The sequence below is a fragment of the Rhipicephalus sanguineus genome, chromosome 1, assembly GCF_013339695.2.
Source record: "Rhipicephalus sanguineus isolate Rsan-2018 chromosome 1, BIME_Rsan_1.4, whole genome shotgun sequence".
In the NCBI taxonomy this organism is placed as follows: domain Eukaryota; kingdom Metazoa; phylum Arthropoda; class Arachnida; order Ixodida; family Ixodidae; genus Rhipicephalus; species Rhipicephalus sanguineus.
In genome coordinates, this window is record NC_051176.1 from 216801997 (window position 1) to 216813176 (window position 11180).

Genomic DNA, 11180 nt, shown 5'->3' on the forward strand with positions numbered 1-11180 from the left:
CGCCGCAGCAGAATTTGGTCGGGAAAAACGGCAAATCCTCTGAAATACACGATTGGGCTTATTCTTTGCGTGTGATGTTTCGTGTTTATCTGACTATTTCGCGCTGTACCTAAGAAACCCGCAATCCCCCTTCCCCCCACCCACCCACACACACACACACACACACACTGTACAGCGTGAAACTAGGGGGCAGCCACTACGACGCTTCTTCTCGCACACAAGCGAAATAGTTCTTTGTGTTTATTTAGGGTTTAAGAAAGAAATAGATAAGTACGGACAGGTGCGCAGAAGCGTCTCCGTGGTCACGGACGCCTACTTTACGAAACCACCGGTGTCTCCAAGTTGTTGTGGTGACCAAGAAAACACACAACTCTTGCCCCAGGTCACAACCTTTATTGCCACAAGGAGTACACACGTTCGAAGAAAACATTGCCACTTGTTATCAGCATGCATGAACAAAAGTAGAGACACATCTAGTAAAAATTTGTGAGCACATAAATATAATACGGAAACCCAATGTATAGGAGTTAGTATAAAAATCACGTCAAGGTAATCATGATGTCATATGTTAGTGGTTATAATAGTTACTTGCTGCCCAAACTGTGTACACTGAACTGCGTTTACAAAAGCACACAACAGTAAGGCCAAGTAAAATGTTTGTAAAAATGTAAGCAACCGAACCAGAAAAAATAGGAATAGGAAAATACCCGGAGCTGTGGCAGAAGAGGTTGCATGCAATGTTAGTTTTTTACCAAGCACTTGCGAAAGAGAAGTTAGATGGCAATGTTACAGGCAGTAGCAGGCACTGGTCATGCCGGTGCTCGTCTTGAAGAGTGCTGGGGAAGTGGACCTCAGCTCCTCCCATTTGGCAAACAATAGAATTCTGAAGCCGTGCTGCGGCAGCTGCCGCAGCAGTCGCAGCAGCTGCAGCAGCAGCCGCTGCGGTCGCTGCCGCTTCAGCAGCCGCTGCCGCTTCAGCAGGGCTGGGGATGTACGCTGCGGCCGCCTCGACCACGTCAATGGTCACGTCCTCGGTTGTGAAGACGTAGCAGAGGCTGCCGTTGTTTGGTGTTTCAGCCTCGCGGACGTGGTCATTAAGCAGGAATGAATCCTCGATCGGTGGTGTGTGGATGCGCTCAGCATCACGGCCTGGGTGGCGCAGCACTACCTTGGGTGACTCGTTGGGGTCAAGCAGGGCTTTTATGTCGCCATTGGGCTTCTTGGTAGCATCAGCGTGGATGAGAGCGTGCGCACGACGCCGCCGCGGCGGCGGTGGTGGTGGTGGCGGCGGCGGCACCGGAAAGTACTCTAGCGTCCAGGTCACCGCTGTGGAGCCTGCTCGTGGCGGAGTGGAGGCAGGGGTTGGAGGCGGCAGAGGTTGGGCACATGTGTGATTGTCGCCATCAAAACCTTCCTGATGGACGCCGTTGGCTGTGCAATCGTCATCGCTGGTAGTCGTGTCACTGGTGGAGTCTTGTGAGTACAAGGACGTGCGCTCCCACTTGATACGACTACAATGACAAGTATTGTCCATACAACGCTGCAGTAGTTCAGCGCTTAGTGAAGTCTCGTGAGCGAATGATGACCTCTCCAGGCTGGCCATCTCCTCGTCGTGTTTGTGACGCGGCACCTTGTTGCGAGACTGCGGGCGTCCCTGCATAGACATTTGGACTAGAGGATTACGCAGTGCGTCGTTTAAACTTTTCTGCAAGGGCGCAGCCAGGATTTGATTTCGAGATGGTGGTGCGTGGTTGCGCACGCAACAAATTAACACACACGCATACAAATGGCGCACGAAATGCCGGGGGGGGGGGGGGGTGCTTCATTCGCCCTGGCTACGGCAATGACCTAGGCTTACTGGTAGAAAGCATGTGCACTTCAAGAATAAATGAGCTGGTGGTTTCATGTCAGTGACTTCTCTGCGAGAATGATCAAACGTTTGGTTTGCTGATACGAGCCATATAACTCAATACAATGCAGCAGTGAGTTCGTATCACTTGCTGAAATCTTTAGTTCAAAATTACATTGAGTAAGGAGGCTTTTGTATGTATGTATAGAAAAAAGTATTAACGGCGGTTGATATAAGCAAGAGACGCGTTTAAAGGGAAGAGATTGATAGAGCCGGAGTATTTCTAGGCACATCACGGAAAAGAAGACTTGTTTCAAGAAATAGCGAAAATCAAATCATTAAAAAAGGCATAGTACGCTTGAGTGCAATGAGTAAAACACGCTACTGTAAAAAGAAAAACTCACACTTTCGGTGCATGGGCGAAGCAATAAATTCGATAGCAACAAACTGCAGCGCTATGCGAAGTGAGGCAGCAGCTAGCTCCTTTAGGATCCGATCTGGCGTAACTCAACAAAACGCTCGCGTAGGGGAATACGGTCGCGCCGGCGAGCGAAGCGGCTTTCGTGCTGGCTGTCCCCTCAATGCGAAACAAGCGGTGAGAGCACAGCAAGTACAAAGCTATGAGCCGCCTACTGATGTCTGTCGAGGTAGCGCGCGCGACGGCGCCCTTTTGATCGAAGTTCGCAGTTGCTGCCCATGCGACGCAGCCCCTCTCTGACACCCTGTCATGCTCCTTCGCGCGACGGAGCAGGCCAGTGGAGCCGCGCCCGTCTGCAGCCTTCGCAAGCTTTTACTCGCACATAGATCATAAGACGCGCGGGGCGATGTTATACGGTACATGACGGCAACGGCAAAAAAGCGCCTCGAGTGTCCATGTAATTGCTATCGCAATAAAGTTTAGAATAATGAAAACAGGCTACCTGACTAGTAGTCGCCGCGTCGTTACAAAGGGGATGCTAATAAAGATAATTATCATCATCATCATGCGTAAAAGACATTTTTTTTGCCTCCTCAAAATGGGAGAACGACGACTGAAAGAGGTGGAGGCGTCAGCAAGTAGGTCGAGTAGTAGATAGCTTATGGGTGACCATGGATAGAAGAAGGAAAGATTTGTTTTAAGGGCTCGTTTTTCTTTGTTAGACACAACTTTAATGAGACAGTCAGTCAGTCAATGAACTTTATTTATTAATTGTCCTGAGGAGCCGATTCCCCAAACTAACAGAGAGTAATGTCAAGGAAAGCATAGCGGATGTTATTTGTTGTAATTAGGATATAAATGTGAAGAAAGTAAAGTTGACGAAAAGAGAACTTGCCGCCGGCAGGGACCGAACCTGCGACCGGATGCTTTGCAAAACTATCTACAACTTTACTTTCTAATTGGAATTTTTCGCCCAGCTTCGTAGCTTCAAAAGTTGGTTATTCAGACTTACCTAATTAAGCAGAACACAAAAAATAGTGTGACTTACTTCATGCAACAGCCAGCAACATGCATTTGGTCGCGTCGTCATAGAATACGTCGGCATATTTTAAAACTGTGGCTAAACTTAGCTGGGGCACCTTGTATACGCAGTCATGGTAATGACAAATTTTCTTGATCTCGATGTTTTCCATAGTCGTTGTTTCTCCGAGTATTGCGGTGTGTTTACATAGCTGCGATATTATTCATCATTGTCCTCCTATATGTCTCGTGCTGTGTTATCGTATTTTTGCCGTTTTCTCCCAACTTTTTATTTTTACATTGTTGCTCTTTTTTGTGTATTCTCTTGCAGACTGGCCTTATTTTAGTGTTTATGGTTAGTAATTTTTTTTATTGCGTGCGCCAGCACAAAAAACACTTACGGTCATTCCTGCGCACGTTAATAAAGTATTGATTGATTGATTGATTGATTGATTGAATCTTGCAAGCCTAGAAAACGACACTTTCGCTGCCTTACTTGCGTCCGCGCACATAACGTGAAAGCGGTATCCACACATATATTCCAAAAGGTTGCAGGTCATTACCAATGTTATAATTAAAAAAGAGAGACAGGAAAACAGACAGAAGGCACGTGTTATTATTAGTAAACTCTTAATGGCATATATGTATGAGGCAACGTCTTCGTGAGCACGATAATCACGGTTATCACTGAGAAGATATATGAGAAGCTTGGTTTACAGATAGGTGTGTATATATATATATATATATATATATATATAAGAGCAACAACCGGTGAAGTAATTAATCTCGGTGGCTATACCGAGGAAGGAATGAACCATATCCTGATTTTTGCCCTTCGTACCATAATTTAGTCGCTATGCCTTCGCAATAACCGATCTTGTTTGAGTGATAAGCGATAGAAGGAAAACCACGTTACTTCAGACAATTCGGTGCAAGTCCCCCCGTTGCTGACGGCGCATATGTCGCAGCACCCTTGTCCGGAACGTGGGGCTTGGTCCTTGAAGGCTCCCGAAAAGGGCTGCATTAAAAAGCACGCACGAGAAACAATTAGAAAATCGACTAGACGTTATCTACGCTTCCACGACGAGGAACTGGTGCATTTTCTCAATACGCTTTGAAGTGCCGGTAAAATTCAAGCATAGATGCACCGACGAACATCGCGCGTCGTGTTTCTCTTCAACATATCGTCTGTGTTTTAACAGTCGCGGACAAAGCGCCCATAATTTTAACAATTATGGACTAAGCAAGAATACTTCGTTGAGGTTGTCAATCATTAAGGGGCCGAAAACCGATTGAAGGATAGTAATATATATATATATATATATATATATATATATATATATATATATATATATATATATATATATATATATATATATATATATATATATATATATATAGTCTCTGCGTGGTTTGGTTTACCCCGCGCCCTTGTCATAGTCATACGTACCCCTTAGCAATTCGGATAGGTAAGTTGACACAGCGGTGCCTTGTTTTCAGACGCGGCGGCACGATATGCACTTCACCGCGTTCCATCTTCACCGCTGTTCTGAGAGTCTCCGTTCGGCTATCTGCGGATCACACACGCGGTGTTTTTCTTACACTTGGGGGGATCTCAGCGACGCGTTCGACAAACTGTTTGACCAAGATGGTCAAATGGCTTGACACTATATAGGAAGCAGCGCTTAACCTGCAAAATGAGGCCATCTTTACACCTCTCTACACACCGTGCCGTCCACCGATAGTTAATGAGAACATATACGTCCCCTCCCACGCGCCATGCAGGCCAGAATGAGAGAACGCATCCCTCGTGCCAGGGGCGTAGCCAGAAATTTTTTTCGGGGGGGGGGGGGTTCAACCATACTTTATGTATGCTCGTGCGTGCGTTTGTATGTGTGCGTGCCTATATACGCAAGCAAAACTGAAAAATTTCGGGGGGGGGGGGGGTTTGAAGCCCCCCCCCCCCCCCCCCCCCCTTGGCTACGCCCCTGCCTCGTGCACACGGAAGACGTGAGCCGCCGCCGTCATGCCAGGAGCCTGCACTCCCCTTTCAAGTTCACTCTCCGGGCGTCACTTTTCACGTGAAATGTACCTTAACCCTGCCAAATGCCCAAATGTACCAAATGCCTCAACCATGCCAATTGTAAGGCAATTATATCTGGAATTATGCTTTGCTGCGCAAGTGGCTGGCTTGCTTACACCCCTAGCCTCGGTAGTGCTGAACGGTAGTTAGTGAGATGGAGTATAGACCGGCCGTGGTAGCGGTAGCAGCGGCAGCGCGACCAACTGGAAGGTTCATGGCGACCGGAAAGAAAGTAAAAATACCGTATTTATTCGAATCTAAGCCGATGTTCTTTTTTTTTTTCGAAAAAAACAATGTGCGAAAGTGTGTGTGTGAGGGGGGGGGGGGGTCGGCTTAGATTCGAGTACAATGATTAGGTTTTTTTTTGTTTCTGGCTTTGCGAATTTCGGGGATCGGCTTAGAATCGGGGCCGACCTAGATTCGAGTAAATGCGGTATAGCGAAAACAAGTTTTATGACGTTTTCGCGACGTCGGGGTCACCTGACAGGGCGCTTTCGCGCGCCGCAGCCAATCAGCGTCATGGAGGCGCCGGCGTGGCGAAGGAGTGGAGCGCAAAGAGAGGAGAGCAGAGACAGGAGTTCATAATAGTAGTAATAATAATTGTTGGGCTTGAAAGTCCCAAAACCAAGATACGCTTATGAGGGACGCCGTAATGGAGGGCTCCGGAAATTTCGAGCACCTGGGGTTCTTTAACGTACACTTAAATCTAAGTATACCCGGGCCTCAAGCATCTTCGCCTCCATCGAAAATGCGGCCGCCGCGGCCGGGATTCGGTCCCGCGACCTACGTTCGGGTCAGCGGTCGAGCACCGTGGCGGGTAAAGAGAGGAGGTCGGCGGCGCGGCTGAGGATGTCGCGGCATAGATCAAAGCGTTTCGCTACTTTCCTAGCTCAAGGGGTTTTAGCATCCACACGTCGACAGTGGCGACGTGCGGCCAGTGCCGATTTAGACCGTACTTGAATTGAAACGCCAAGTGCATGCGACAAGCCAGACTGGACGACGAAGACGTACACGGAGGCGAAGCGTGCCCGTGACGCCCTGCGCAGGCGAGAAGCCAGGTTACGCTAGGCAAACGCTTTGTGTGTTGTGACACGTTTTGCATGCCCCCCCCCCCCCCTTCCCGAGAAGGTGCAGCTTCGCTGATCATGCACCATAACATGGTGGAATGACGCTGCATTTCTTCTGTCGCGTGACGAGTCAGCCGATCTCGTCGCCCACCGGAAATCCTTCAGTGTGAACGGGGCTTAAGGGTAGCTTAATAGGCTTGTGGCTATGGCATAATCTATTTTGTTTTAGCACAGCCAAAAATAAATACCAACAAGCAAAAGCACATTTGACAACACACAACACTGAAATGTGCCTTTTCCTGGTCGTCCTTGTTTTTGGCTGTGCTACAACAAAAGTGGAAGTCACAGGAAGTCGCGATTAGTTCTGAAAACACGTGTTAAACACATCAGCAGCAGGAGGCTAACGCACGCTAACAATATCGAAGTTTTCCCCTAAATGTTAGCGATATTACGAAACCAGGCCTAAATAATCAAAGAGCCGAGGGCCGGAGGTCAAAGCTTACCCAAGCTCAAACTTACTGTGCATAATTTGCCCAGCACCTCCAGCTCCATATATTTATAAGCCTGTTCACGGAGAGCGAACACAAAGCGATGCGTACAACGTGCCCGTGAGAAACACTCCACAAGTTTTCAAAAGCGTTTGCTCGGGCGAAGCAAATAAATTTGAAAGTAAGAAAAAAAAATTAGGCGTACGCCTAACTTTTTTTTTTGTTTGCGATAGCAAAGCCACGTGGCTTTGCTATCGCAAACACCAATGACCAGCGCAACTGAGGGGAAGCCTCAGCAAAGTTGTGCGAAGCTAGGCAAAGAAGAGCTCGGTTTAGCAAAGCAGGATCAAAGCATAGCAATGTTCCTGCTCTCCCTCGCCTCACTCATTCCTTGCCTTGTCGCTCCATTGATTTACTGTGCTTTACCCTCACCCTCTTTCTCCCTTTCCCTCGCTGTCTTTTTACCTATTCACTCACCCTCAACACTCGTCACTTTCACTTCCCTTTCGCACCCCTTGCTATACTATACATGGCTATGCTTTGCCTCCACTGTCTTGCAATCTGCCTGAATCGCCGGACTACATTCGGCACGGCTGGAGCTTAAAGGGACACTAAAGAGAAACAATGAATTGGTTTAGATTGATAAAGTGTGCTCGGAAAACTCTTCTGTAGTTTATTTCACCACCATAGGTTTATTGTTAGAGGAGAAAACCAAGTTCAAAGTCTCATTTTTAAATTTCGCGCCGAACTTTGTAATTCGTGAAGTAAAAGGTTTCAAAGAGCATTTAACGCATTTTGGCGCCACTGGCTGGACGAAATTTCCACAAACTCGTTATGTCAATTCTCTGGCCCCCTCAGAGGACAATGTACTTCGATTGAACCGATTAGGAACTACGTAGGCCCAAGCAGGCGCCGTCAAAAATATGTGACATCACGGCAAGTGGTGCGGGAATTCAAAGGTGGCGTCGCCACCTGTATTTTCTTTTTGCGCGTTTTCTCGCTTATTAAGCGTCTTCTCGCAGCAAGCGTGGTGTTTTTGGTATCGTGGAAGACTACTTTACTAATGCGAGAAAAATCGCTTTGCTCATTAGTGTCCCTTTAAGCTTAATAAACCGCTTAATAAGACGCGCAAGGCTGGGTTACAGCAGAGCTGGTGGGCAGCTAGCTGGTCCTGGCTTGGCTAGTCTTTTACCCCCTCACCTATTTCCCACACCTTGCTATACAGTACTATGTTTGCTTTCTTTTTCTTTTTTGTCTTGTCTTCTCTCTCTTTGATTCTCTTTCCGTATTTTTTTCTTTCTCTTCCTATGCTATGCTTTTGCTCTCTCCCCTCCTCCTTTTCCCTCCTCACCCTTGCATCTATCCTCACCCTCAATTCCCTTTCCCACCCCCTTGCTATACTATACTATACAAGGCTATGCTATGTCTGCTAGCATGCGTTCATAGTTACGACGCTCGCCTTTAGATCGTGGGTACGCGGGTTCGAATCTCGTCTCGTCAAGAATTTCTCTTTTTCTCTCTCTGTACTCGTTATCTCACCTATCAGTTATTGCATCCCACGCGGAACAAATCGGCGCACGTGTTCTGGGAGCGAAGCAGAAGATGAGGATGAAGAGAGCGCGTGCCCCTCATGACAATTAAAGCGAAAGCCGTTATGAGATCACAACAAGGGCCGTTTCTGGCGCCGAGTTGTCGGCCGCCGCCGCCGGTGTCCGTAACCGCTATCGCGCAGAATGCGAAAAAATTACACCATCTTCCACTCAAGGAAACCATGAGGGGATGCGAAGCAGCATTGGGGGCGCACACCAAGTTTCTGTCACGTTCACTCGGCGTTTCCGTTAGTGTGCGAGGTTTGTATTTAGTGTTTGTGTTATCATTACGTTTTATTTGTGCGTTGCTTTCCGTTAGCGCCGAGTTAACGAGTAGCGCGGACGTTGACGTTACAACTCATCTGAACGGGAGCGAAGCGAGAATAACGGAATCCGACCGAGCGCACGCACTTATATACACATGAAATGGGGGAGGGAGAGGAGAGAGTGGGTTACAGGCTGTATTTGGCTGCGGCGCGACTGCATCACGTGGGAGGAGAGGCTGCGCCGCGGCTGCAGCGCGGGGCAGGAGAGGAGAGAAGGCGACCGAACACCTGCGCAAAGGAGGAGAGTGGGAGAGAGAGTAGGCGCATGCGCAGCGGAGCGCAGACGGCACCACCGACGACGGACACAGCCCGAGCAAAAGCTGCTTCGCATCTTAAAAAAACGAAAAAATATCCAGGATGGAACCAGGTTTGAACCTGGGCCGCCTTCGTGGGAGCCCAGTATTCTACCTCTGAGCCATGCCGGTGCTTGAAACTGCTTTGCAAAAAGACCCCACACAGGCTTCACGTCGGGAAGGAACCACATTAACATATGTAATGTAGCGTGGTAGAAGAGTAAAATAACAACCAGGCGTCACACAACGCGAATTCTGTAACCACACATTACGAATGGCGCAACGAGTGGGTTTTTGAATGCTTCCAACCCATTACAAAGGGCTCTGCCGTAATTCTTCATCGTCATCAGCCACAGCATCAACAAAGTGCACATGATGCCTTACAGGTGTTTATCGGGTACCGGTTCTCCGCAGAATGACAAAAAAATGGCACAGTGGCTGCTTCCCTACTTCACAAAAATTATAATTTATAGCGTAGTGGGTTTCTCGCAAGTGTACTTCTATTGCTTGCCAAGGGGAGCCCATAAGGCCCCCATGATCCATTTCCTCAGGGTCTCAATAGTTATTTCCCTCTCTCTCTCTCACACGTTAACGTATGTTATATAGAGTGGCGGGAGAGTGAAATAACGACCGGGTGTCACACAATGCGAATTACGTGACTAGTGGGTCGTTTAAAGCTTCCAACCCATTACAAGGGGCTCGGCCATAATTCTTTGTCATCAGCCGTCGCATCAACAAAGTACACATAATGCCTTACATATGGTACCTCGCTTCTCCAGAGAATGATGAATAATGGCGAAGTGGGTGCTTCCCAACTTCACAAAAGTTATTTGTGGCCTAGTGGGTACCTTGCTAGTGTACTTGTATTTGTAGCCCCAAGAGAGTTTATAACGGGCTCTAGATATGCCGATCTTCCAGCTTTCGCTGCGACTGTGTTACGCTTTCCGCGCAGCCCTGGCGTTTTTTCTATCTACGACACGCGGCAAACCTTAACCATACCCCCCCCCCCCCCCTCTGCTTTAAAGAAAAAATCACTCGCAAGGCTTAGCCGGCGACCCGCCGAGCGCCTGAGCACAGTAGCAGTGTGGGCATGATGCCACCGTGCGACATGCATGCACCCGACATCCGTTGCTGACACAGGAACGAGGCAGCACTCACCTGGTATTGCATGATACCGCTGTAGAATTGTTGGAAGGGTGCCTTGTGCAAGCAACCATGGTACTTGTGTGCCTTGGACCGCAGTGTCCCAGTCTTGCGAGTCACTTCCTCCAGGAGATCTGGCCGCCCTCTCACAAACGAGTCGTTCCGGAAAATGTGCAGATCGGGGCTCTCGTTGTTCACGGCGACCCTGTAGTGAGGACTGACCTTCCGAAATCCGTACAAATTGAGCTGTCTGATAAAACTCGTGATGTTTTTAGTCTTGAAGATGTCGAGGCGATTGTCCAGGTAGTCAATCTGGAACTTCGCGTAGTCAATCGCTATGGCCGTGCCGTCCTTGGACCAGGAAATGGCACCCGATTTGCAATCATTGACGATCTTCCACAATTTCTTGGGAAATCGTAGCGTGAGCAGAGGCTGGTCCTTGGAGGCAGAAGAGAGCTGCGCCTTCTTGGGAGAAGAGACCTGTGCTTTCCTCGGAGAAGGGATTTGTGCCTTCTTCGGAGAAGAGCCCTGACCCTTCTTCGGAACGTCCGTTGGATGCATGGCAATTCGAACGCTTCGTTCTCAGCCCCTAGCGATGACGTGCGTCCCTGCCTTATATAGGCTTCGAATGTTCCACGTTCCGCACGAGCTCTTGGTCAGCTGGATTCGCGCGCCGACATTTTAACCACGAGCCTTGCAGCGCCACATACGGGCGCATTAATTACCTGCACGCTCTAGCTTTATTTAGCGGAATCAAATAAAGATGTTGGCAACCGAGACACACAGGAAAAAAAAAAATGTCTGCGTTGTAAACATGGTTGTATATGAAGAGAGAGAGACACACACACACACAGACAAGGAGCACGCCCAACATCTTCGCCGGTACCGCGATTGGTTTTGATAT

At 48.4% G+C, this 11180-nt stretch overlaps 1 protein-coding gene across 1 annotated transcript; it reads right to left on the reverse strand.

Moving 5' to 3' along the window:
- Window positions 1–381: 381 nt before the first annotated feature.
- On the reverse strand, window positions 382–10865 carry LOC119387590 (uncharacterized). The gene is made up of 3 exons (XM_037655026.2): window positions 10292–10865; window positions 4204–4305; window positions 382–1654 (listed from the first exon to the last, which is right to left on the reverse strand). The coding sequence occupies exons 1-3, from the start codon at window positions 10835–10837 to the stop codon at window positions 749–751; spliced, it is 1554 nt and encodes a 517-aa protein (XP_037510954.1). The 5' UTR covers window positions 10838–10865; the 3' UTR covers window positions 382–748.
- Between the last annotated feature and the right edge of the window lie 315 nt (window positions 10866–11180).

What these genes read in the sequence shown, in the direction of transcription:
- LOC119387590 (XM_037655026.2), bottom strand. Translation starts at nt 10,837, where the DNA reads ATGCATCCAACGGACGTTCCGAAGAAGGGTCAGGGCTCTTCTCCGAAG. An exon ending in GCGGTATCATGCAATACCAG is followed by an intron (nt 4,306 to 10,291) that starts GTGAGTGCTGCC and finishes TTTTTAATGCAG; the next exon opens with CCCTTTTCGGGAGCCTTCAA. An exon ending in CTTGCACCGAATTGTCTGAA is followed by an intron (nt 1,655 to 4,203) that starts GTAACGTGGTTT and finishes ATGTCTATGCAG; the next exon opens with GGACGCCCGCAGTCTCGCAA.